The 24,030-nt window shown below is 49.0% G+C and overlaps 1 protein-coding gene across 1 annotated transcript; it reads right to left on the bottom strand.

The window, feature by feature from the left end:
• Positions 1 to 6,947: 6,947 nt before the first annotated feature.
• On the bottom strand, positions 6,948 to 22,171 carry IGSF23 (immunoglobulin superfamily member 23). The gene is given in 5 exon segments (XM_027080371.1): positions 6,948 to 6,998; positions 7,902 to 8,275; positions 10,241 to 10,510; positions 14,391 to 14,732; positions 20,362 to 22,171. Coding segments are annotated over 5 exon segments (1,104 nt in total). The 5' UTR covers positions 20,429 to 22,171.
• Positions 22,172 to 24,030: the final 1,859 nt, after the last annotated feature.

Raw genomic sequence — 24,030 nt, 5'->3', positions numbered from 1 at the left:
TGGGGAGAGAAATTACGGCCAGAGGTTACAGCTAGAAATCCCTTGTGCATCTGGCTTTGTTTATTCACCTTGCCTTAGATCCTGGAGGCCTTGGCTCGCCCCATGAGGACAGAAGAGAGCTAGGTTAGTGCTTTACTCGACGCCGCAGAACTTTTGGGGCTCAAAAAGTATTTAACTTTCTTTCTTCTATTCATTCATTTATTCATTTAGCAAGTGTTTAGTGAGTGCCCATCATGGACTGGCATTATTGTAGGTTCAGAGGATAAGACGTTGAGCAAAGGGAGATACAGTTCCTGCCCTTTGGGACTCAATCTTGATTGGGGAGACATACTGTCAAAATATCACCCAAATACTTATAAATTGGCAATTTTTTTTTTTTTTTGGCCGCACCACATGGCATGCGGAATCTTAGTTCCCTGACCAGGGATCAAACCTGCACCCCCTGCAGTGGAAGGGCAGAGTCTTAATCACTGGGCCACCAGGGAAGTCCCTACATTGGCAACTTTTGATGACTATTGAGGAGAAGTTTCCTGGGTGTGTGCAGCTAGGGTGGGGGGTGAAATCCAGGCAGGTGGTGACTGAGTTGGGATTTTTAAATGACTAGGAATTAACTGGGTAACGAGAGGAGAGTAAAGTATTCCAGGCAGAGGAAACAGCATGTGCAAATGACCTGGGGCAGGAGAGAACTGCATTAAGTACCAAAGAGTGAGGGAGACTGGCTAGCTGTTCCCTAAACTCATTTCCTCTTATTTCTAAGAACTCAGAAGCTCAGAAGCTCTCGTATTACTGTGGTCACATGACGCAGAGCAGGGCCAAGACACAGGCTAGAAGGAGCGTGGGTCCTTGAATGACTGCATGGGGAGGAGTCTCCCCAGTGACCTGCACTGGCCTATGACATGAGTGAGTAATACACTTTTACTGGGTCAAACCACTGACATTTTGGAGCTATTTTTTACAGCAGTTAGCCAACCCTGACTAAAGTCAGTGCAGCTGGAGAGGGGGAGCATGGAGCAAGGTGAGACTAGAGATGTGAGCAGGTAATAAACCAGGCAGGGCCTCGTGGGGTCACATGGCCAAGTTCTGACTGCTGGAATGTGAGCAGACGTGATGTGAGAAACTTCTGGGTCACGCCTTCAGAGGAAGGCAGTGAGATTGTCTCCATCATTGCCACTCCCTGCTGGCTGGAATGGGGACTTGGTGGTGCACCATCTTAACCGTGTAACGCTCTAAGGATGGCAAGACCACAGGGTAAAGAAGCCTGGCTCCCTAGATGACCTCACCAAGCACAACCTCTGTACCATTCCTGGACTGCTTCCGCTGGGACTGTTACATAAGAGAGAAACCAACTTCTATCTTGTTTAAGCCTCTGTGATTTTGGGTCCCTACCAAGCTTATATTCCATTAAGATGGGGGAATACCTGGGAGAGGGCCAGGTGGAGAGGATGCGCTTTGAGTTTTGGACACATCTTGGAGATCATCTTGTCTCATCAGCATCCTCTCCTCCCTGAGTCTCCCCTAATCTGAAGACAGTTCAGCTTTCTCTCCGCCCTCTCCTTCTACCCCACGTCAAGACTATTCTTCCTTCTCTGCTTCTGCCTGTGGTCAGTGAGCACATCATGGCAGATCTGGCTGCCTGGGAGGGAGAGAATGCCTGCGCAGAGAAGGAAAGTTCCAGTTTTTCTTTTATCTGGATATAAAACATGTGATGTCTACATAGTCACAGAATAATGAGAACAGCTGTGGGATTCTCAGTTCTTTCATGTTTCCGATAGCTGCATCCCTACCCCCCTGCCCCCACTGTGGGACGTTGGCATATTATTTTCCTCGTTACTCACGCTTTCACTGTGGCCCAATTCATTCAAGACTGTATGTGGTCACAGGCTCCCTCCTGGCCATTCAACCTTTGTTTTTCCAAGTGGCATTTAAATTTTTGACTTTATGGCTTAAATTTCAGCGTTAGATATATCCATTAGGAGTCAACTGGGTTGTAAGGAACAATGGCACTAAAACAAGAGTGGCTTCAGCAAATAGACGTTTGTTTCTTCTTTCATGTAATAGGAATTCCAGAGGTATTTAAGACAGGGCTGGCTGGATGGCTTCACAGAATCTCCAGGCATCCATTTTTCAGTGGCGTGTTGGTAAATCAGCTCTCTGAAAAAAAAAAATCCAATTTGTAGTATTTTCCAATTTCCTCGGTGTAAACACCACCACCACAATTGATTTCAGGCTACCAATGTGTCATCATTGACTGTGGAGTTAGGAAGAGGTGTACACAGTGAGCTCTCGTGAGCTGGCACAAGCTGGGTTCAGCTCACCCCTCACTTGCCACCTGTCCTCCTCCACATGAGACGGTCGCCTCATGATCCAATATGTCTGCTGGGTTCCAGCCATCACATTCCCATTCCTGCCAATAGGAGAGGATGCTTCCTCACCTTAAGGACATGTTCCGCACGTCACACATAACACTTCTCACAGTTTACTGCCAATGTAGTTTTTCTTTCCCCTTGGACATCGTGTGCCCAGTTAAAATTGAGGATTCCGTTATTATGGAGGGAGGAGAGTGTGGGTCTCTGAGGGTAATCTTTACCATAGTTGCCAACGAGATTGGGCTATTCTGCTGCAGCCAGATGATCATTTACCCTCCATGTCGGGTTAGGGAAGGGGCCTCAGGATGCCCGACCCTGTTTTTCTGACACACAGAGAGAATGAGAGGTGTGTGAGTCAGGTTATTCCTGTTAAACTCCAGTGTGGGGGAGTGTTTGGGACTCAAATCGATGCTTTCATTTCTGAGCCTTTGAGTTTTCCTAGTGGTGTGGTTTTAGCCTCATTCATTCATTCATTCATTCAACAAACACTCACTGAGCACATACTGTGTAACAGATACAGGTCTGGCTACCACGGAGCTGACAGTCTAATAGATGAGATAAATGTTAAATAATCACACCAATAAATATTTAATGACACAACGTGCTAAGTACTAGAAAGCAGAACAGTGCTATGGGCAAATTCAACCAGGGGACTGAATTTATAACAGGGGTGGTCAGGAGATCTCTTTGAGAAAATGTGCACAGTTTATTTTTAGTGGGGGAGGGACATCATAATGATTCTCAGCTATTCCAAAGGGCAAGGGGAATTGCTGCAGCCTTGACCAGAGGACAGCTGGACTCTAGCTGGTGGCCAAGTGGTGGCTACAGTGTCATCTCTGAGACCCAGATAGACTAGAAGCTGCAGGAACCAGCTCCCTCCGTCACCACCCAGGCAGGAAATGACTAACCTCTCCTTTACAGTGGAGGGAAATGGGAGGAGGGAGGTGGTAGGGCAGGATGCCTCGGGTGGGAAAGGAGCTGGTTCCATATAAGGGGCTTCTGAGCAAATCTGGACCCTTGGATAGACCAGGGCAAGGACCCCAGAACTACCACAGAGTCAGTAATGTACACATATAGATGCTGGGGGATTTGTTATTTTTTTTTAACAATTAGGAGTTTGAGTTGCACTGTCTGGTATAATAGCCACTAGCCACAGGTGGGTATATAAATTAAAATTAAAATTGATTAAAAGTAAAGAAAATAAAAATTCAGTTCCTCAGTTACACTATCTCCATTTCAAGGGCTCAATAGCCACTTTTGTTGAATAATATTGTAGTGGACATTGCAGATATAGACATTTCCATCACCATAGAGAGTTCTCTTGGACAGCGCTGGTCTAAGGCACAGGCTTTGGAATTGGGCAGACTTGAGTTGGCATCACATGTGGCTGTGTGACCTTGGGCAAGTCACTTGCCCTCTCTGTGCCTCATTTTTATCTTATGTACATGAGCACAAAGACACCTCCCTGACATAGGACGTGAGGGGGCCCATGAGAGAATGGGAATGGGGCTCCAGCTCTAGGGAGGGAGCAACGGGGCAGTGGGATGACTGGAAACAGGGATTTCAGAGCCAGGGAGCCTGGCTTGGAGACCAGCCCCACCATGGTATGACCCTGGGGCAAGTCACTTAGTCTCTCTGAGACTCACCTTCTTTGTCTGTAAAGTGGGGGTAGTTCTCCTTTCCTCAGTGGGTGCAGTGAGGATGATACAACATATGAATCACATAAGGAACCTAGTGTAGTGGCTGGCACGTGGACAGCCCTCAACAGACAAGATTTGAACTCAGGTCTGCTACTATTATTGCTAATCGTCATGATATTGTAGGTGCCTTTATGTTGACATGGTAGTGTGTCGCAGAGCACTGAATGTTCCTCAAATGTTAGACATATCTGCACATGAGTTTCATTCATACTCGTTTCAAGCAGGTGAGTCTCAGAGCGGGTAAGTGACTTGCGTAGGGTCAGTGAGTACCCTCTGCCTGCCACCTGTCAGGATTCTCCAGTGAAAGAAAGTGTTTGATCTCATTTACAAATGTACCATGGATTTCTGGGGGTTGAGACCACTTTCCCCCACTTCTCTGCATTTGGAAGGTTTTTTCTCTTTGAAAAGGAGCAAAAATAAGCTTCATATGTAGAAGAATATTTTGGCGTGTCTGCCCAGCTTACAAGGCAAAACCTCCCCACTTTTTACTGAGCACTGAGCCCTCACAAATGGGGATGATCCCCTGGACCTCTGATTGTACAAAACACCTCTGCTCCCCACTGCAGCCACAGTGCTGGGACCAAGGTTGACAACTGTCCCAAAGTAAGGTAATCAGATACCTTTTCCAGAGGTGTCAGAGATAAGGCAAAGGGATGCTGGCTAAGTTGGGCAGTTTCTTTGAACAGGGGTGTTGTGGATTTGCAAGCTATGGGATGGTGCCTTTCTCCACATGGATGGAGAAACATCGACGGCCCATCTACGGAGCGAGACAGAGAACTGTGAATTCCATGTTCCTGGAGAAGAGGATTACAAGGGCTGAGGGGTGGGAGGCTGGGAGAGGCAGCAAGCAACTATCCTGGTTCCAGTAGCTTTCCTGCTTTCTGACCATGGTGTCCTGCCATTTGTGGTAGATTGCAAGAACGGCCACAGATTCTTCCCCTCCCATCAAAAAGTGAGGTCATTTCCCCACCTATTGAATCTGAGCTGGTCGTGTGACTTGCTTTGAGCAATAGAATGTGACAGAAGTGACAATTTGCCAGTTCTTAACCTTGGCCCTAAGAGGCATTGCATCTTCTGCCCTCACTCTTGGAATCCTGCCTCTGTCATGAGCATGCTTGTGTCTGCTTGCTAGAGAATGAGAGATGACATGGAAGAGTCAGTTACATGGCTAGTTACCACAGCTGAGGCTATCCCAGTCCAGACAGGCCCTAGGTAACCTGCCAACCAACCGTAGATGCATAAGTGAGCCCAGCAGAGACCAGAAGAGCTGCCCAGCTGTGCCCAACCCACATTGATAACCCATAGAATTGTAGCTAAATAAATCGCTGTTGTTTCAAGCCACTAAGTTTTGGCAGGTAGTTTGTTACACAGCAAGTGCTAACTGATACACCCTTGGATTCCGGGAACTCTTCCTGGATCCGTATATTAAATCTTCCCTGTGTTTGTTTCTTGAGCTACTTCAGTGAGTTTCTTTTGGTTGCAGCACAAGAGTTTTAAGAAATCTCGACTGATTGTTTATGTGCTCCAAGGGATTTGGTGAGATGGGGAGATGGAGTGTTGGCAGCTGGCAAGAGGAGACAAAAGCAGTCCCTGGGGCTCTCAACAAGATGAGAACATCCCACAGAAAAATGACGAGAAAACCTGGAGGGAGGAGGTCTCAAATGGAGCTCCCAGGGCCTTCATCTTGTCCCCAGCCCCAGGATTCTCCCCTCCCCACACTCCTTCTTGGTATCACCTGTTGGACTGATAGGTGCCCACACTTCAGATGCACATTTGTACTTCTTTTTTTTTTCTTTGCCACCCCACATATCGTGTCTTCTAATAGCAAAGAGTAGGGGGTTTTTTTGTTTTATTTTTGGCCATGCCATGCAGCTTGTGTGATCTTAGTTCCCCAACCAGGGATCCAACCTGGGCCCTCAGCAGTGAGAGTGCAGAGTACTAACCACTGGACTGCTAGTGAGTTCCTGGTTATGCTTGTATTATTAAAAATGGTAGTATAACTTCTGCCCTCTCCTGTAGCTGTGTTTATGAGATTTCATGTTTTTGTGATTTATCTAAATTTGTTCCATTACTATGTAGTATTTCACTGTGGAACCCATTGTATGAAAATACAATGAATTTGACTGGAAAACAATTTGGGAGCAGTGATAAAAGCTGAAGATATACGTATTCTATAACTGTGAAGTTCCACTACTAATTATATACTGAACAGAAATATACACATGTGTTCCACAAAATTTATCTTTTGAAACTGGCCATTGTAAAATAGCTGTTAGTATTTTTGAGTACCACATAAAAATTCATGATTAAGATCTGCTTGTAATAGCTCCTTTTGTCTAGATTCATTTATTTGTTTTTTAAATTTTTATTCAATTTATTTAAACTGAAAAAAAAAACCCAAAGCGGTTCAGCCATTTCTTCTTTGTCAGCCACACCTACAGTGAAGAGAGAGAGATAAATATTTAATAATAACAAAAACAATAATAATAATACATGTGGCTGACAGTCATTGAAGGCTCACCACGTGCCAGGCATTATTCACAGTTCTTTACTCCCACCATCTTACGTAATCCACACACCTACCCTTTGAGGCAGGTATTATGTTACCGTTATCCTTGTTTTACTGATGGGCCACAGAGCAGTTAAACGAGTCACCCAAAGTCGTCCCACAGGCTAGCATATGGCAGAGCTGGGATGAACCGAAGGGACCTGGCTTCAGGGTCCATGGCCTTCACTGTAAACCACGGGGATCTCTCTTGGCCCTTGATGGGTATCGTAGACGTGTGTGTAGGGTGCCTCCCAGCCCAGACCCCTCTTTTCTGAAGATTGCCCCTCTCCACTGGGGCAAACCATGCTTGTCCTCATGACCTCATCTCCAAGGTCACAGCTGATTGGACAAGGCTGGTTCCTTCCGGATGATGTCAGCATTGGTCTGCCATAATAGGTATTGGCCAAGATGGCGGGGAGGACAGGAAGCGACCCCTCCTGCCGCTCATGGAGGGAGGGATTGCAGGGGGTCTGGGTGAGGATTTTTCACACCAGCCCGATTTCTCGCCTTTCCCCTCTAAGCACATGACTTTGGACTCAGACCTGGGTTTGAGTCAGGGTCAGCTCTTTGTCAGCGGCATGTCCTTTGGGAAAGTTGATGGATTTCTCTGAGGTTTAGTTCTACTCATGTGGGAAATGAGGACAAGAATAGCACCCATCCTGAGAGCCATGACTTGAGGGCTCCTGGCACTTACTGAGGGCCCAGGAAATGAGAGCCACAGGGACGAAGACGATGTGGCTGCTTCAGCAGCAGCCTGGCCCTCCCCGACCCCTAGAAGGTTCCACACGGCACTCATGGACAGGAGACCTGGCCCCAGTCCCTCCCAGCTGGTCCACAGGGCCTTTCCAAACCATTTCAGCATTCAGATTTCTCTTCCTTAGTATGTCAGCTGCGAAGGCTTGTATCGTTAATGACGGAAAAGAGGCAGTGTAGGTTAGGGGCTAGAACTGAGTGAGGCAGTATTCTGGGTTCGAATCCTTCTTCAACTGTGCGGTCTGGGGCACAGTTCTCTCTCAGCCTTCGTTTCCTCTTCGACAAAAACGAAGGGATGGGCTTCCCTGGTGGCGCAGTGGTTGAGAGTCCGCCTGCCGATGCAGGTGACACGGGTTCGTGCCCCGGTCCGGGAAGATCCCACGTGCCGTGGAGCGGCTGGGCCCGTGAGCCATGGCCGCTGAGCCTGCGCGTCCGGAGCCTGTGCTCCGCAATGGGAGAGGCCACAGCAGTGAGAGGCCTGGGTACCGCAAAAAAAAAAAAAACAACGAAGGGATGAAGAAGCTCTGCCTTTGCCCTCATTGTGGCAAAGACACACCTCCAGAATGTCTCCTGTCTCTTTGCTCCCCTGGGGCCACTTTGGGAACTGACGAGTTGGATGGGCACATCAGGGGTCAATGTCGTCCTCTCCGAATGAGCTTTAAGCTCCTTGGGAGGAGGCAGTTGGCTTGGCTTCAGTCGTGCTGCGGAGTGAGCTCTGCACCTTGTGGAGGCTGACTGGATGGGAAGGAGGGAAGGCAGGTACCTTAGCTTCCAGATTATGGTGAAGACCGCGCTTCTGACCAGTACCACAGGTGCGGCCGCAATGAGGGCAAAGGCAGAGCTTCCTGACAGGGAGAGGGTAGGGTTCGGCTTGATGGGCACAGGGTCTGTGGGATCCACGACGGCTTCTGGGAACCAAGAAGGGGAGAGACTGGAGGAGACACCCTCCCTGCATACCCCCCACTCCCACCATTCCACCTCCTCCCCGTCCTCCGGGTCTCCACCCCAGCTTCATCCCCGCTCTCCTGTCCCAGTCCCTCCCCGACCCATCTTCCCACCACACAGAAGCCAGAGGGGTCTTTTTAAAGTTCACACTTGACCCTATTCCTCCCCTGCTCAGAACCTTGCCATGGCTCCCCAGGACTTCGCCTTGGCCTTCAAGGCCCTGCCACCTGGCCAGTCTCATCTCTCTCCACCCCTTACCTTTATAACCAAGCCCTGTTGGAGTCTACTCAATTTTCTAAGCTCACTCCACTCTCTCTCTCACTTCCAGGCCTTTGTCTATGCCCCTGGAGTGCCATTTATGCCATTTTCTCTCCCTTGGCCTGGACAATTCCTATGTATCCTAGTATCAGCTCAGATGTACCCTCTTCCAGGAAGCCCGCCCTGATCCCCTTGCTGGGTCAGGCACCTCCTTGGGTCTCACAGCCCTCTGAGCTCCCCCGCCCCAGCCCTGCCCACTCTGGTCATTACTGTTTGTGGACAGGTCTGTCCCTTACTGGACTGGGAGTCCTGTGAGGGCAGGGCCAGGACTGTCCCTGTCACCAGATGCCCTCAGCATTGCCCGGCATGGGCCAGTCACAACAGGTGCTCAATATACATTTCCTAAACAGCTGATGAGTGAGGAAACGGGGTCTTGGAAGTATTGTCATTCTCAATGAATGTGTCAGGGTCAACAGGCGCTCCAAGATTTACATTTTTTACCCTTTTTTTCTCCCAGGAAATCACCTCAGAACCAAATCCTGAAGCTCCCACTGGACCCTGGCTGGGGAGAGAGACAGGTCTCAGGAACGTAGCCAAGCCAGGCTTTCCATTATCCCTGCCCTTTCCATGCTCCGGACCTTTGCTCATGTGATCCCCGCGGCCTACATGCCTCCCTGCTTCTCCACTGGCAGCTTCTCTGTCTCTTTCCAGCTCACTCCACGAACAGAAATACTAAAAATAATATGCACGGTAACTGCTGCTATTCTTAAAGCACCTGCTAACTGGTGTTCTGCTAGCCTCACACATACACCATTTCAGTTCCTTATAGCAATCTGGCGGAGGTCTACACGATCACTCTGATTATACACAGGAGGAAACTGAGGCTCAGAGAAGGGACGTCACTTGTCCTAAGTCACCCAGCCAGGAAGGCACAGGGACAGGAATTGAACCCCATTTTGATGGGCTCCCAAACCCCTTTTCTAATCCCAGTTAACTGACTGTTCTTGTTACTGCCTCCTGAGCCTCCGTGACAGGCACAAAATTGATAATAATATGGATAATACTAATCGTGACAATGATACTAGTTCATGTTTATTGATCACTCACTAGTGTTGCATAGTGCTAGGCACTCTTATTTTAAGCTGTTCACTGGCTTATCTCATCGAATGCTCACAGCCACACTTTGGGGTGGGCACTATTATTTTCCCAATTTTATAGATGAGGAAACTGAGGCACAGAGAAGTCAAGGCACTGGTCCAAAATCACACAGCCAGGAAGTGGTGGAGCCAAAATTCAAATTCCAAAACCCAGGCTTGGAACCACTCATTATATTATCACCTTAATTTTTTCTCCGGCATGTGCTGAGACTCAGAGGCGAAGAGCCTTCCCAGATTCACACAGCCAGCAGGTGGTTGGAGCCGGGACCCAGGCAGCTGGCTCCAGATCCTGCCCTGAGCTTTCATTAGAGTTTATGTCTTTGGCCTGCAGCCTGTCATCTGTAAAATGGGCTAGTAATCCCCACTCTGCCAGGAGGATGAAAGAATGAGATACCATCTTGGCTATAAAGGGTATCAGAGGGGGCTGAGCATAGAATGTGGCTCAGTGGAATCAGGAAAGCTGGCCACTGACCAGCAAGGGTACAGGGTCTGGGGTGAGGGTGGGGTACTCACGTGGCAGCGTGATAGTCACAGGCTGGGAGACATACATTCCCTGGCTATCCTCGGCCAAGCGTACGTAGGTGCCCAGATCCTCCAAGGACAACCTCTGGATAATCAGCCTCTCCCCGATCCCACGAGGATGCCCATTGAAGGTCCGTCATAGCACAGGTTCAGGTTCGATGGAAGCCACCCACTGCAGGATCACTGAGTAGTTGAGTTCACTCCGGAGGATACCTTGTGTATTCCCCGGGAATGTCAGCAGCAGCACCCCATCAGAGTTGGCTGTGCAAACAGGGAGCAAGATCACATGGGTGGAGACCACTCAGAGAGGCTGAGCACTTCTTCTGTTCACCACAGAGGCATTCATTCATTAATTCATCCACTCATTCATTCACCAGCGAATGTGTTTGGAGTGCCTGGTCTGTGCCCAGACGCTGGATGTAGCAGAGCTGTTGATACCCTCACCCTCAGCCCTTTCAACTGCCAACACTGTATCTGTTGCTTCAGGGCTTTTGCTAGCTGCCAGAGCCTGCTCTGACCATGGAGGCAACAGGCCAGAGTGCTGGAGGGTGGGCACACCGGGGGGCAGCCTTCCACAGCGACTGACGCGGGCTGGTATATAAATACCCCAGCTCCCCTCCCCTCAGCTGGGCCGGGATAAAAGCCAAGGAGCTAGGAGGAGCTGTTGGATTCTGGATCATTTTGCAGGCAGAGCCCATAGGACTTGCCGATGGATTGGATGTGGGTGGGAGAGAGTGAGGGGTCAAGGGGACCTCCAAGGCTTGGGGCCTCAGCCACTGGCTGCTGGGAGGGCTCCTTACAGAGAACATATATAATCCTCACCATAGTACTCTTTTCGTGTTTTTTTTTTTCTTTTTTTCTCAGGTGAAAGACTCTGAGGTCTGGGGGTGCTTAGGGCCAGGCCTCATGGTCAGAGAGAGAGGCATAGCTGGGATTTGAATCTGATGTCGTGATGAGTGCTGGGAACCACCGCACGGAGATGATTTCCAACTTCCGTGCAACATGAAAAGGGAAAAAAACTTCAGTCCAACCAGAGAGCTCACAGAAGGCTTCCTGGAGGAGGTGGTGCCTGAGCTAAGCCTTGCAGGAGGAGAAAGAGCCCACCAGGTGTGGAAACAAGAATCAATATGTAACAGCCACCTAGACTGGGCTCTTACTACGAGCCAAGCACCATTCTAAACACATGTTGATGATAGCTTGTTATCTTCCTGGCTTGTTATATTGCGAATGAGACCCATGCTTGGGTGAAGTCATTTAGTAGGGTGTAACCGGCATTTAAAACATGAAACGAAATATAATAGAAAATATCAGAATGCATTACTCATAGCAATAATTGTTATTTTATGACACTTGTCTTTCAGTGACTGGTGGTGTGTGGATATACGGACATACTGGGTCATGATATGAAATGCAATTCTTACTGTGGGTCATGATTTTAAAAGCTCAGAAGCCACTGGATTTACTCATTTAATCCTCACAACAACCCTATGAGGTAGGTCTTATTGTTATCCCCCTTTTAATGGGAAAACGAAAGCTCAAAGAGGTCAAGTCCCCTGAAAAACTCATGGCGAACATTTGCTTACTCTGTGCCAGGCACTGTTCTAGGCGTTTGGCGTGAACAACTCATTTGTTGTTCACAGCACTCCTACGAGGGAGGGTCTACAGTGACTCCATTTACAGAGGAGGACGCTGAAACACACAAATGGGAAGTCACTTTGCAAAGGCACGTGGCTAGTAAGCGAAGGAGCAGGGATTTGAATGCAGGCGGTTCCGGTTTCAGAGCCTGCACGAGCACCAGGCAGAGAACGGCACAGGCACAGGTGTGGAGGTGGGCTTTTAGAAGACCTGGCCTTCAAATCACAGATATGTAGACTGATGGACCTCAGCAGCCCTTACATGTCCTGGTGGAGGTAAAAAAAAAATCCCGGTGCAGAAGCGGGGTTCCTAGCCGCCTCTCTCCACCTTTGCTTGTACCTGAGAGATGTCGCAGGGCTAGAGAGGCAGCGTGGAAGGAGATGAGCTCCTGGATCACAGAGAGTGGTGCGAATCCTAGCTTGGCCCTTTGCTTCTACGTGACCACAGGCTGTGGATGTCACCTCTCTAAGCCTCAGTCTCCCCACTTGTGCAAGGGGGGTGGTGCTTAGAGCATCTTGTTTCTCGTGCTGTTGTGAAATCCCCCAGTGTTTGGTCCATAGGGAGGGCTCAGTAAATTGGAGCCACTCACTTATGCTTCCCGTGTTTACGCTGGCTGGTCTCTCTGCACGAGCACTTTCCCCAACTCTTCCCCTGGCACGCTCCCACCCAGGCTTCAGGTCCCAGCTCAGATATCCCCGCCTTTGGCATCTCCCTCCATCTTTTCTGCCCTTCTTCCTTTAGTCACAGAATCCTACATTTTATCTAGGTATATGGTTGCCCAGGATAAAGCCTACGTTTTCAGCTTCTCTTATAGCTAAGTATGACCATGTGACTAGTTCCCAGCCAATGGGATGTGAGCAACCTCTGTGTTGGGCCATAAGAGGAAGGCATCTTCCCTCCCCTTCTCCTCTCCTGTTATGTTGGCTGGAATGCAAACGTGATGGGAGCTCTCTTGGGTCCCCCAGGCAGGATAGAACCTAGTGAGGACAGAACAATTAGAAGGAGCCTGGGTCCCGCCACCCTGAAGCCACCGCATCATCCCTACACTGTTCATGCCAGACAACTACGTGAGAGAGATAAATTTCTATCTTATTTAAGACACTGTTGTTTTGGGTCTTTATTAGCACACCAGAATCTGAACCCTAACTATTATAGGACTGAACTGTGCTCCTACCCTCCCCGCCCCCACCACTCCAAATTCATATGAAGTGCTAACGCCCAGTACCTCAGAATGTGACTGTATTTGGTGATAGGGCCTTTAATGGGGCGGTGAGGGTGGGCCCTAATACAATCTGACTGATGTCCTTATAAGAAGAGAGACTAGGACACACAGGGAGACACCAGGGGTGCACACAAAGAAGGAAGGTCATGTGAGGACACCGTGAGAAGGCAGCCATCCGCAAGCCAAGGAGAGAGGCCTCAGAAGAAACCACCCCTGCCCACACCTTGATCTTGGACTTCCAGCCTCCAGAACTGTGAGAAATAGATTTCTGTTTTTTAAGCCTCCCAGCATGTGGTATTTTGGAGTGGCAGCCCTAGTAGATTAATACGTCTCTAAACTACCTTCTAAGGACGATGGCTGTGGTTAACCTCAGGGCTTGTTTTTTCTGGTTCAGGTGTGAAAGTGCAAGTCCAGAGCTGAATAGCTCATAAGAACAGAGGTGAGGGCTTCCCTGGTGGCGCAGTGGTTGAGAGTCCGCCTGCCGATGCAGGGGACGCGGGTTTGTGCCCCGGTCCGGGAGGATCCCACATGCCGCGGAGCGGCTGGGCCCGTGAGCCATGGCCGCTGAGCCTGCGCGTCCGGAGCCTGTGCTCCGCAACGGGAGAGGCCCGCGTCCCGCAAAAAAACCCCGAAAAAGCAAACAAAAAAACCAGAGGTGAGTTCTGAAGGCTACCACCAGAGACCCTTGGCCTTCCCCAAGTGATAATGAACAAATATTTAATGAATATCTGTTGGAAAGTGTGATAGATGACAAAGAAATAGCCAGGAGACTTTGCAACTTTTCTCACCAAGCGGCGGAGCCTATTTCCCTCCCGTTGGAGCAAAGCCGGTCATGTGACTCGCTTTGGCCAATAAAAACATGGCAGAAGCGATGGCATGCGCGTTCTGAGCCGGGGCCTCGGGAGGCCTTGAAGCTTCTGCTCTTGTTTCTCATCCTTTGCTGAGTGAACAAGCCTAGGCTATCCTGCTGGAGGATGAGAAGGCTCGTGGCCCAATTACCCCCACTACGCCAGCTGCCAGCCAGGCCACTGCCAGACATGGGAAGGAGGCCATCCTGGACCAGTGCCTACGCAATCCCTTCCCCCAACTGGCTGCAGAAACGTAAGGGAGCCCGACTAAAATTAGCTGAGACCAAAAGAACTGTTCAGCAGAATCCTGAGCTGAAAATACAGTTGCTATTTTAAGTTCTGGGGTGGTTTGTTAGGGAGGATTGGTGACAGAATGGGTCCCGATGGGCACTGCTGACTGAGAACCGGGTGCCTCCCGCCATGGGGCCCCGCTCACCATGGACCTGTATCTGCGCCATCACACTCCTGCGTCCCCTGCTGCTTTCCAGCACCACGGTGTAGCTGCCTGCATCTTGAGTTGTCACATTTCTGACGACCAGGCTGCCTTGGGTATCCAGCGTCTCCCGGCCAGTGTGGCCGGGCCCTGGGAGGCCCTCAGGGGAGAAGATCATGGCTTCTGGCTGGGCCTCGTGCCCTCGGAACCAAGAAGTAGACAGAACCCCATCGAGGCTTCTGGGGACTGGCAGGTGGGCATCGGCTCCTTCGGTCAAGGGGTCCAGAGACCCAGAAGAGGGCAGCTCCGAGGAGGCAGAGCAGGTGAAGAATGCCAGCAGGCTGCCTTGGAGGGGGTGGGAGGGAGAAGAGAGAGCAGGAAGCCATGGGATCAAAGGCAGGATGGTGTCCCAGCAAGTAACCCTTCCTGTGCTGGTGAGAATGAGGGCCATCAGAGTTGATGACGACAACGGTGATAATAATAATAATAATAAAGAAGTAAAAAGGAACATTCCTTAAGAACCTCCTACAAGCCAGACACTGTCTAAAATGCTGAACATATATTATCTTACTTATTCCTACATCGGCCCCACAAGGCACTTATTATGCTGGATGTCACGCAGATTCGCCCTCCATCTTGCTCTGCTCTGCTCCCCAAAAGGCTGACTTCCCTGAGCTGCATCTCTGGGGATCCCTCGCCTTTTGTTTCTGGTTGGCTTCTGCCAATGGGAGCGTTGGTGGAAGACAGGAGGGCTGAAGGGAGTGACCTTGAGGTAACTGGTCCCACGGCTCCCTCCCTGCTATGTCAGCACTGGTTCAATAGGTCCCTCTATTAGAGATCCTATTGGGTGACCCTGTCCATACACCACTCTTTTGGGGTTTGGGGGCTGCTGTTCCTTTTACAGCTTCTAGCCCAGGGGAGGTAATAGCTTCCTGCTGTTGCTAGCCCCTGGGCGCTGCAAAAGCCCATGTCAGTTTACCTATACCCTGCCTAGTCCCCCCATTAAACTCTCCTCGTTACTCCTTTTGAGTGGGCCATCTGTGTCTTGCCTCACCTCTGACTGATACTATTATACCCCTATCAGAGATGAGGAAATGGAGGTTCAGAGAATTTAAGATGTTCTTTCAGAATTTCATAAGTGATAAACATTTGAGTTGTGATCCATGCCCAGGCAGCTGAAATTCTTAGCCACTAAACGATACTGTCCAGTGTATCCCCCATCCCTGTTTCTCTCATTTCCCCTAATTTTCCATATTGCATAGAGCATGGAGGCAAACCCTTGGAGTCTGGCTCCAGACCCTATGCACTTGCCCACCCCATTCTTCTGCCTCTCACTAGAATGGTGACTATTGCAGTAAGAACATGAACTCCAGTCATAAAAGGCTGAAAATTTTGACATAATAATAAAAAGAAACTTTTGCAAAGTTAACCAAAAAACAACCCACAAAGTCAAAAGGACAATGACATACTACGAAAAATAATCTGCAACTGATATCACAGATGAAGAGCCCATTTCACTACCATATATAGAGCTCCTAGGTATCAATAAGAAAAGTATTGGGCTTCCCTGGTGGCGCAGTGGTTGAGAGTCCGCCTGCCGATGCAGGGGACGCGGGTTCGTGCACCTGTCTGGGAGGATCCCACATGCCACGGAGCGGCTGGGCCCGTAAGCCATGGCCGCTGAGCCTCTGCGTCCGGAGCTTGTGCTCCGCAACGGGAGAGGCCACACCAGTGAGAGGCCCGCGTACCGCAAAAAAAAAAAAAAAAAAAATAGTGGTTATCTGTATGTGGGAGGTGGGGGGAAGGGAAGGTACATGGGGAACTGGGTGGGTGGGGAAGGACAGAGACTTCACTCAAGGCCTTTTTATATATCATTGAGACTTGAACCATGGGAATGTATAACCCATTCAAAAATTAAGTAAAATCTGAATAAATGAAATAAGAGAGTATAAACTAGGCTCTTAATTGTTTTGCACACACAAATGCACACACCCCAGATGGCAGGCTCCAGAACTGGATTGCCGGCATGCACGTCCCAGAACTTACTAGCTCTGGTGACTTTGGGAAAGTTAGTTAACCTCTCTGAGCCTCAGTTTCCTTATCTATAAAATGAGAATAATAATGTCTCTAATGATTTTCAGTGGGGACGATCCCCCCCACCCCAGTCCACCCCCCTGCCAGGGGACACTGACAATGTCTGGAAATCTTTTTGGTTGTCACGACTTGGGAGGGTGTGCTGTTGGCATCTGGTGGGTAGAGGCCACGGATACGGCTAAACATCCTGCAGTGCACAGGACGGGCCCGCACAGCAAGGCATCATCGGGTCCAAAATGTCAGTAGTGCCGATGTTCAGAAGCCCCGATCTAGTGCTTGGAAAGTGCTTAGACTAGTGCACTAACAAAGTGACTGCCAGATCAATGCTGGACATTCATTATAATTTTCATCATTATTGTCATTCTTGCCTCCACACTTGCAAGTACCGTAAATGTGCCTTTTAAGATAAAAAACACATGATAAGTTGTTACATTTTAAGGATCAGAAATACCCACTTACAGAACAAATGTGAAACCTCAGCTCTCTTCTGGGTAAATGAAGGAGAAGCCGTGGCCAGAGAGAACATCTTCCAGGGCAGGCGGCATCATCAGGTACAAACGTGATGTGCCCAGGGAGGGAGGGAGGGAGGGTGTGTGTGTGTGTGTGTGTGTGTGTGTGTTCCTTCTCAACAGCTCAGAAGTTGGCACTGTTTTCCAGGCAGGGAAACTGAGGCACAGTAAGCATGAGTCTCAGAGCCAAGGTCATAAGTGGAGAGTTAGGAGTCATCTCACCACAGGGTCTTCTGGCAGGCTCACTGCCCACCTCCCACCTCCATTGATTTTTCTCTCTGAGTCGGCAGCTGGTGTGACCTTTCTACTCCCCCTGCTCATAAACCTTCCATGGCTCCCCAGTGCCCTCAGGACATAGTGCAGACTCCTTCACCTGTCACTCTTGCTACATCTCTGCGCTCCGTTTTCCACTCTTCCCTCATCCTCTGCATCAGTCCGACTGAACGCCGTGCAGTTGCTCTAGCCTCCAGGCCCCTGCCTGTGCTGTTCTCCCTACCTAGAATGCTGTTCTGCACCAACTCTTTATCAAGCTGTGATTCAAGTTTTGGCTCAGGCATCCCGCCTTCTGAAATCTTCCCTGACCCTCAGGTGCGCTTGGTAATAGATACTATTATACAGTGTTTGGGCAGGGACCTTAATTGACTTGATGGGGCAATGGAAGCTCTTGTCAAAGTGACAGGAATAAAGTGTTATACCCAAGAAGCTGCTCAAGGTTTTGCTTTTCTATCTTGATAGAAAAATTTGTTGTCTTACGGTTTTATGAAACAAAGAGCACAGGGATGCAATTTGCATAGCTGACGTCATATCTTTCCGAGGTCCTATTTCGATTTTGACGGCTTTGAAAGGTCCTCCCCTGACCACCACCTTCCTAGCTTCAGACCTGAGCCCTTTCCTCTGGGTCTCCCTCCCCCAACCCATTCCTGCCTCACCCATTCTGGGTCATCACTGTCTGGGGACGGGTCTGTCTTCTCTCTGGACTGTGAGCCCCAGGAGGGCAGGGCTGCTGTGTCCCCAGCTGTGTCCCCAGCACAGGCTGGGCCCTGAGTAGGCATTAGGGGTGTTTGTTGAATACATGATGGAAGGGGAAGATCCCAGGTCACGCAGTCCGTGTTCTGTTATCAAGTTCTGACCCTGACACCGCTGCAGGTGCCTGGTGATTCAGGGAGTGTCCTCAAGGCATCTTAAGAAGAAAACCCCACATCTTAGCAATCCTCACTCCAGCTGATGTAAAATCATGGTTTCATTCATAGACTCCGAGGCCGCTGGACCTGGGTTCATAACCCTGACTCGGCTACTCTTTCTTCAGGGTCCTGAGCCTCAGTTTTCCCACTCATCAAGGAGGGTGGTTGACGGTAACCAACTGAGTGCCTGAGATTCAATGAGATTATGAATTTTCAGGGCTCAGGACAGTCTAACTTAGGTATTTAATACATATAATACCTAAATATCATATATACCTTATATATAAGATTTATATACTATAATAATATATATATAATACCTATAAAATATATATATATAAATATACTATAATAATACCATATATATACCTATAAATACTATACTATATACTATATATACAATATATACCATAATAATACCTTATATATAATACCTGTAAAATATATATATATGGAATTTCAGAGCTGGAACCATAGAGATGGTTCCAGAACTCTTACTTGCCAGGAGCGTGGCTATTTTATTTCATCTCTAATCTTCCATCAAATGAGAAAAAGTCTCTATTCAATTTTTCCCCGTTTGAGCCCAGGACACTCCCTGAATCACTATGTATAAATATAAATATAAGTATAAATATAAATACACCACAATGTCACACTTGACTCTCCCATTGTCTCAAAATCTCCCCAGAGGTTCCAGAGGCTGAGAATAAACTAACAGATGCTAAGAGCTCCCCATTCCCAACTAAGGTCTAGCTAACAGGGGTTACCCGTCACCAGTTCTGCCTGCACCAGCTGCTCTACCACCGCCAGGCCTTGGGAAGGGAGGGCGAGAGCTCATGGAGAGGAGGGGATAGCACAGAGTGAGGCTTCCTGGGGGAGAGCTGAGGATGAACTGGGGGTGCCCCCTGGGGCTGGGGGCTTTCCTCCACCTCCTGCCAAGTCAGGGAGGCCCCAAGGAAACCTCTTGGAGAGCTGGAGATGTGTGCTCCGGAGTCTGTGGGAACTTAGACCTCAAAGTCTCCAGGTGAGGGATGGAGGGGGAGTGGGCTGGGTGGAAATGGCCCACGCCTCCAGCGTTTGGTGGGATAACAAAGATGTTCACGAGTTTTCCTTGAGCCAGTGTGGATGCCTCTGAAGGGAGCCGGCTGGAGGCTGTCCTGGCAAAGAGTCCCATGGGAGACGACCTGCTGGGTGGATTCCCCACCCAGAAAGATCTAACCGTCATGCCTCAGCCACGCAGAAGGCCATGTCCCCACCTTACAACTACAGCAGCCAAGTCGAAACTTTCCTGCCCCTTCCTTGCTTTCCTCTCCCCTGCGCGTGGCCTTTGGGGGCGGGGTGGGCACAGACCTCAGCTCTGGGTGGGGAGAAAGGACCCACAGAGAGAAATAGGAACGAGGCCCACCGCTTGCCACCATGTCTCCGCTGCAGTCTGACCCACGCCAGAGCTGGAGAGGAGGTGAAGCCTTAAACTGTGGGCGGGGTTTTGAAATGACACAGAACTGGACTTTTTGAGACCTGGAAAAAGAGGCAATTCATTTATTCTCTGAGAGGCAGATGTGTGTGGTCTCTGGAAAGTGTGGTCTTGGTGGCCAGACCATCCGGGTTCGAGTCCTCCTTCTGTTACTTTCAGTCTGTGTGGCCTGGGGAGGACCCATAACCTCACTGTGTCTAAGTTTCACTCTATGAAATGGGGATCAGATAGCTCTTGCCTCATGGGGTTAAGAATTAAATGTTACTATAAGAAAGCCACTTAGAACAGGCTGACATGTAGAAGTACTCAGTCACAATGACCTCTTTATATTACGACGGTTATTTTATTATTGTTGTTCTTATTATTTTAAAATTATTATTAGATGTGGATAGCTAGGGTGAGGCACGGTGCTCTGGTGGAAAGGGACTGGGATGGGGTCCTGAATTCTGATTTTGCCTTTGTCAGTCACGTGCTCTTGAGCGAATGACCCCACCCCTATTTGAGCCTCACTTTCCTCCGTTGTAGAAGGGATCAATTGCACGGCCTCTTGGGGATTTCAAGAGCTCCTGTGCGTCGGGCGCCCGTGCTGCATGGGCTTTAAACCGACCAGAGTCAGAGCTCAGAGTGGTGGCGTCTCTGATTTGAATAAAGGCTCTCCCCGGGGATATCCCCTCTTTGTCTCCAACCCGTGGGTGCAGCCCCTGTCTCTCACGCACCTGTTAGAAGCATGCTTCTCCAGGCGGGGCTGTGGCCGGAGCCGGCGGCGCCCAGAGGACACCTCATACCGTTTTCCGTCCTGCGGTGGCTCAGGGGAAGTCGCCCTGTCGGGACTGGGGTCCCCTAGAGCGCACAGTCAAGTACGCAGCCTTGGCCCCGCCCCCGCACTGGCCCCGCCCATTCCCGGCCCAACCTCCGCCTCCCCAGGTCTCGGGCTCCAGCTGTGGGCTGGGAAGTCAACGCCAGGTGTGCACTCTTCTCTAGCACTGGGTTGGTGGCAGTGTGGGTGGGGAGCAGGCTGGGGCGGCGTCCCTGGAGAAGGGGCTCTCCTCTCTGCCTCCTCCTCCCAGCCCCTCCAGGCCGGGAGAATGGTGAAGATGGAGAGTGGGGCAGAAGTGTCCTGCCCCTGTAACCCCACATCAGAGGCAACGACCGGCCAAAGGTCATCAGGTTGGCGGTGTCTGGGCCTCATGCTGGCCTCCTGGCTTTGCTCCAGACTTGGTGACTATTGGCTCTGAGCCTCTGTAAAATGGGGGTGTTAATAACAGTGCCTACCCCAGGGGCAGAGGGGCCCACGGACATCAGGTACCCAGCAGAGTGTCTGGAATATCGTAGGTGCCCAATGAATGGCCGTAGCTATTACGATAATGCTAATCATTATTAATATTGGTATCTAGGATGTCCTGGAGTCATGATCAGAAGCCCCTTCTCAGAGCCTTGCTCATACTGTATCCTGAATTTTGGATTCTGGAAGGATAAGACACAAAAGCTTCTTTCTCTCATCCTTTTTACCGTCCAGGCCCATTCTTTCCTTCTTAAGTTAATAATAATATTGTCCAAATAATAGCTAATATTTACTGAACACCTGTTGTGCACAGGCCCTAGCTATTGCGTCTTACAGCTGTTGTCTGAATCCTCATTGTAACCTTGAGGGGTTGGTATGATCATCCTCATTTTCCAGCAGTGCACAGAGGCTAAGTAATTCACCTAATGTCACAGAGCTATTCACAATGACTTTTGTCAGTTCTTGGAGCGGGTCACCTCAGGGCCTTAGCACTGCTACTCCCTCTTGGAGACTTTCACAGATCATCTCATGGCTCACTGCATCTCATTATTCCCGTCTCAAATCAAATATCAACTCTCCACAAAGGCCTTCCCTAATACCTACTGCAAATCAGGCCCCTAGCTTCTTGCTAGCAAGACACACTGCTTCCTTTTCTTTTCAATATTTACTGCTATCTGAAATGACTTATTTCTTTGTCCGCTTGTTTATTATTTGTCTCTTATGCCCCACATCCACCTCCCTAGCTAGAATGTCAGATCCGGGAGGGTAGGGATTTTGTTTGGCTCATGACGGTTTTCTCAGGGTCTAGAACGGTACCTGGCACATCATGAGTGCCCAATTAATTTCCTTTAGCAAATGCATGAAAAAATGAGTGAGTGAGTGAGTACAATGAGAGTGTTGGAATTTGAATTCAGATCTGACTCAGAAGTTCATGCTTTTCTCTCCCAGACATGTCCAGGTTCTACCTCACCCTGGGGCAAAGTCTCCCCCGTGAGTCTCTAAAAGTAGTCATTATCAAGTGACGTGGTTATGTCTGTATTAATATTAGCCATACTGCCTCTTCTATGATTTTTCTGAAGGCCTCTGCTAGACCAACTAGCCAGGCCAGGGGACCACTGATGGGTGATAAACAAGTATTTGCAACATGATTAATAACCATCTGTGGATGAGGACCCTGTGGTTTCTGCTCCACCAGTACTCACTCTCTTTTATCCGGGTAACAGCACCTGAAGCTTGTTTTTTTTTTTTTTTTTTTTTTTTTTGTTGTCCGGGGGCCTCTCACTTTTGCGGCCTCTCCCGTTGCGGAGCAACAGGCTCCGGACGCGCAGGCTCAGCAGCCGTGGCTCACGGGCCCAGCCGCTCCTCGGCATGTGGGATCTTCCCGGACCGGGGCAGGAACCCGCGTCCCCTGCATCGGCTGGCGGCCTCTCAACCACTGCGCCACCAGGGAAGCCCTCAACTCAGTTTCTAAACAGTAACATTCACAAAATTTTATGCTTATATGCCAATTACATGAATGCAGATGAAAATAAAAACATAATGATGAAAATAAAACGTGTCCACATAACTGTGTAAATTTTTCGTGTGTCACAAAAAGAACACGAGCCCGTTTGTTGCATAACCATGGGAAGATACTTAACACTACTGAACTGTACCTTAAAAATGGTTAAGATGGTAAATTTTGTATCACGAGGGTTTTTTTAAATCACAATTAAATTTTTTTAAATTGTTTTTTAAAAAACAGAAGAAGGCCAGGAACAGTCATGTACGTAGCTTGCCTTTACAGTCTAAAATAAATCCTTGCTTATATTCCAAGAAATAGCTAAATTATGTAGAAATCATAACAAACCATCATCAAGTCCATAGTTAACTTGGGGAAGGGATTGACTGCTTAGGTAGGAAGAAAGAATGCAAATGGCAGATGGAATATCTAATAAGTCACTTCTCTTTCATTAGGGTCAAATAGCTTAGTCTAGGGCTTCCCTGGTGGCGCAGTGGTTGAGAGTCCGCCTGCCGATGCAGGGGACGCGGGTTCGTGCCCCGGTCCGGGAAGATCCCTCATGCCGCGGAGCGGCTGTGCCCGTGAGCCATGGCCGCTGAGCCTGCGCTCCGCAACGGGAGAGGCCACAACAGTGAGAGGCCCGCGTACCACAAAAAAAAAAAAACAAAAAAAAAATAGCTTAGTCTACCGTCACTAGTGATGTCATGTGAGTACTATGTAGCTCCTAATATGATGTGATAAGAAGGGTACTTCACCTCTATGGTATTTCTTCCCCGCCCCCGCCCCCAACAAACCCATAACTCCAGTCTGAGAAAAACTCAGACAAACCCAAACTGAGGGACATTCTACAAAATATCTGACCAGTATTCCTCAAAACTATGACAGCCATGAAAAACAAGGTAAGACTAAGAAACTGTCACAAAGGAGATTCAAGAGTCATGAAAACGACATGTGATATGGTATCTTGAGTGCATCCTGAAACAGTAGAAGGATGTTAGTGGAAATATTGGTGAAATTAGAATAAAGTCGAGAGTTTAATTTAAAAAATACACGAGTCCCACTTGGAGGAAATAATCGTGGCATGACAATTGCTAACATTTACAGAGAACTCAACTCTGAGTGGGGCACTGCTCTAAACACTTTACAAATATTAGTTCATTCATCCTTTCAACAGCCCTCTGAGGTGGGTGCTGCCATTTTCCTATTACAAAGGAGGAAACAGAGGCACAGAGAGGGTAAGTGTCTTACCCAAGGCTACACAGCTGGTGGATGGCTGGGTAGATCCAGCTGCCAGATTCTGGAGTCTGTGATCTTAAACATTATACACAACAATCTTTTAAAGTCATCTGCGGGGACTTCCCTGATGGTCCAGTGGCTAAGAATCTGCCTTCCAATGCAGGGGACTAGGGTTCAATCCCTGGTCGGGGAACTAAGATCCCACATGCCATGGGGCAACTAAACCTGTGTACCACAACTAGAGAGCCTGTGTGTCGCAAGGAAAGATCCTGTGTGCCGCGACTAAGACCCGACGCAGCCAAAAATAAATAATAAACAAAGAAATAAATATTAAAAGAAATAAAGTCATTTGGGAAACTAACACAT

Source organism: Aethalodelphis obliquidens, unplaced genomic scaffold (assembly GCF_003676395.1).
Source record: "Aethalodelphis obliquidens isolate GAN/ISIS:26980383/991018 unplaced genomic scaffold, ASM367639v1 scaffold43, whole genome shotgun sequence".
NCBI lineage: Eukaryota > Metazoa > Chordata > Mammalia > Artiodactyla > Delphinidae > Aethalodelphis > Aethalodelphis obliquidens.
The sequence above is the reverse complement of the archived record's forward strand: the minus strand, read 5'-3'. Positions and strand labels throughout refer to the sequence as shown.